General features: G+C 31.9%; 1 protein-coding gene across 1 annotated transcript in view; it reads right to left on the minus strand.

The window, feature by feature from the left end:
• Window positions 1-3,870, minus strand: part of LOC107676768 (beta-klotho-like) — a 15,876-nt gene that overhangs the window by 4,901 nt on the left and 7,105 nt on the right. The window contains exons 5-6 of the mRNA XM_016471450.1: window positions 1,929-2,194; window positions 1-332 (exon numbers count right to left, since the gene is read on the minus strand). Of these exons, the coding sequence (XP_016326936.1) occupies window positions 1-332; window positions 1,929-2,194 (598 nt within the window). The remainder of the gene's footprint in view (window positions 333-1,928; window positions 2,195-3,870) is intronic.

Consider the following 3,870-nt stretch of genomic DNA (forward strand, 5'->3'; position numbering starts at 1 on the left):
AGCGAGGGCGAGCGGTAGCTGGGGTGATACAGTGTCACGACCGGCCGGATTCCTCTGCGCTGGAGCTCCATCAACACACACCGGTAGAACCGAACCTTCTCCGGGTCTCTGCCGGGCGCGAGCTGCGTCCAGTCCAGAGCGAAGCGGTAGTGTGACGACCCCGTGACCCCCAGCAGGAAGAGGTGCTTCTGGATGAACAGGAAGTCCGTGCACTGCGCTGGCTGCGTGTGGAGCAGGACTCCCGTCACGCGTGTGAGAGCGCCGTTGCCCGAGACGTTCCAGCGGTATAGCTGCGGATCGGTGAACTGAGGTGAGAACGGACGCAGATGCACCTGAGAAACATGACCAGAAATGAATATGAAACATTCTCAAACAGTACGAGTGAAGAGATTTCAAACTGGAGTCAAATGGATTTACAGCCTGATATTTCAGGAGAGTCTTTTTAAGAAATTGTATTATCATATTTTTTTAATGTGTAAAAAAAAAATGTTTACATAGCCATAAAATAAAATTATTATTAATTTTTTAGTTAATTTTAAATTGTATATACACATACATAACAGTACATACATACACTTTAAAAGACATAATAGGAAGAAATTTGATTAAAAAAGTTATAAAATTAAAAAAAAGTTATAAATATATTTTAAATTCTATATTAATGTATTTTATTTTTTAATTAATCAGAGTTTAACCTATTAACATAGCTATAAAATATATATCTATATATATATATATATGATGTAAAAATTAAACATTATCTAGTTATCTAATCTGGCACTTTACAATAAGGATCCATTTGTTATCATTGGTTAACTACATTAGTTAACATGAACGAACGATATAAAATACTTCAAGCATTAATTATTCTTAGTTCATTTTAACAATATTAAAATCAAAAGTTGAATCTGTCTATATTATTTAATAGACTTCAGCTTGTATTTTTATTAACTAACATTAACTAACAAAGATTAATAATACAAACTGTAACATTAAATTAATTATGGGATCTAATTTGAAAAAAAAAACATTGTTCCTAATACCATATTAATTGATTTTTTATTTTATCGAAGTTGATCTTATTTACATAACTATTATATATATATAATCATAAAAGGATCAAATTTGAAAATAAATAAAAATATGATCATATTTATATCCTATTTATATATATATATAAAAAATTTCATATTGGGATCAAAATTGATACAAATATAGATTTAAAGTTCTTAATACAATATTAATAAATTTTATTTGATCAAAATTAATGCTATTTACATAGCTATAAGATAAATTACAAATTATCATTACAGAAACAATGTTGATAAAATAAATCTTAAAAAATAACGTTCTCAATGCAACATATTAGACAATGTTAAAGGTTCACAAAATAATTTTCGTTTGGTTTGACCACTGTTCTGTAGAATAAAACAGAATGTGACTAGATCCATGACCCTGGAGCACAAAAGCAGTCTTAAGTCGCTGGGGTATATTTGTAGCAATAGCCAAAAATACATTGTATGGGTCAAAATTATTGATTTTTCTTTTATGCCAAAAATCATTAGGATATTAAGTAAAGATCATGTTCCATGAAGATATTTTGTAAATGTCCTACCGTAAATATATCAAAACTTAATTTTTGATTAGTAATATGCATTGCTAAGAACTTCATTTGGACAACTTTAAAGATGATTTTCTCAATATTTTGATTTTTTTTGCGCCCTCAGATTCCAGATTTTCAAATAGTTGCCAAATATAGTCCTATCCTAACAAACCATACATCAATGGAAAGCTTATTTATTCAGCTTTCAGATGATGTATAAATCTCAATTTCAAAAATTGACCCTTATGACTGGTTTAGTGCTCCAGGGTCTCAAAACTGCACAAAGTTTTCACTAACAGACAGAGTGTTTTTCCTCTTCCCTCACCTGCAATACTGACTCGGACACACCGAACTGGAAGTCACACGGGAATCGTCCCTCGATGCGTGGCGTGTTTTCAGTCGGGAAGCCGTTGTCTTTCACCAGCCGTCTGTAGAAGTGAGCGCTGGTCTTCGGGACTCTGTGGCGCTCAGGTTTACTGAAGTCGATGTAGAATAAACCTGTCCGCATGCTGTAACCGTGATTCCACTCGAAGCCGTCTAACAGACTCCAGGCCGTGTATCCGAACACACGCACTGCATCTACAGAAACGGCTGAGAGGACACAGACACAAAGACATGATGACGTTATGGACAAACTATCTTTCATATGCCATTTAATTCATTCAGCGTTTATCACTGTCACTTTCTTATAGTGCTGATTATGCACAACTTAGAGAAGTGCATCTATATTTTAATCATTAGTGTGTTATGGAGATGTATTGTGATTCATTTATGCATTTAGCAGACATTAAATTGTCATCCAATCACTCTCGGTGGACAAGAACACATACAACACAAAGAAGTCATTAATGAACAAATGATAATTAGTGATCTAGAATGAAGTGCAGTGAAATCATTCTTCTTCACCATAATTAAATATTTGTAAATTATAAATAAATAAATGTATTACAGATACATTGATTTATAAAAATAAAACACATAATAAAATGTATTTATTAAAAATGAATGCATTAATAAATATTTATTCATTAAAATTAAAATCAATTAATGTTTCATGTATTTATAAAAAATAAATACATAAATAAATAATTTTATTTATTATAAATAAACAACCAAATACATTTATATTCTTTTTAAAAACTATTAATAAATAAATATGATTTATTCATTAAAAATAAATGTTTAGAAATTGACACTTGCTATATATTTATTAAAACCAAATGTATAAATTAATGAATAAATGTATGCATTTATTAATAATATATATGAATACATAATATTTATTAATATATTTATATAAATACTTTTTATTTGTATATTTATTAAAATTAAATAAGTACATTTTATTTACTAAATACATTAATAAAAATAAATCAAATGTATGTATTTATTAAAAATAAATATATAAATAAATAAATAAATAAATATTAATTAATCATAAATGTAGAAATAAATATTTGTATTTATTTATTTTAAGTAAATTTACGTATTTATAAAAATGATAAATATTTATTCATTAAAACGACGTAACCTACGCTAACTCTCACCCTCCCGGCTATCTGCTATGGTTTCAGTTATCATCTCTTGATGCTAACAGTGCTACTGATACTTTCTGCTCCACTCTTACATCTTGTTTAGACACTGTCTGCCCCTTGTCTTCCAGGCCAGGCCATACCACCCCTTCTGCCCCTTGGCTGTCTGATGTTCTCCGCGAGCATCGTTCTAAGCTCAGGGCTGCTAAAAGGGTGTGGTGCAAATAAAAAAATCCTACTGTCCTTAATATGTATCAGTCACTCCTCTCTTCCTTCTCTGCTAATGTCTCCACTGCTAAAAGGACATACTATCATAACAAAATTAACAATTCGTCTAACTCTCGCATGCTCTTTAAAACATTTTCCTCCCTCCTTTGTCCTCCTCCTCCCCGTCCTTCATCAACTCTAACAGCTGACGATCTTGCCATGTTCTTCATTAATAAAATTAAAACCATCAGTGCACATTTTTCCACACCACAATATGTCAAGCACATCTTACCAGCAAACATACACTCGCTCACATCATTCTCTTCACTCTCTGAGGCAGAAGTCTCTAAACTCATCCTTTCTAATCATCCTACTACTTGTCCTCTTGATCCTGTTCCATTTCATCTCCTTCAAGCCATTTCTCCTGCCATTGTACCTGCACTCCCTCACATCGTTAACACATCCCTTCACACTGGTGGTTTTCCCTCAACATTTAGACAGGCTCGTATAACCCCACTTCTTAAGAAA

Source organism: Sinocyclocheilus anshuiensis, unplaced genomic scaffold (assembly GCF_001515605.1).
Source record: "Sinocyclocheilus anshuiensis isolate Anshui unplaced genomic scaffold, SAMN03320099.WGS_v1.1 scaffold84, whole genome shotgun sequence".
Taxonomy (NCBI): Eukaryota; Metazoa; Chordata; class Actinopteri; order Cypriniformes; family Cyprinidae; genus Sinocyclocheilus; species Sinocyclocheilus anshuiensis.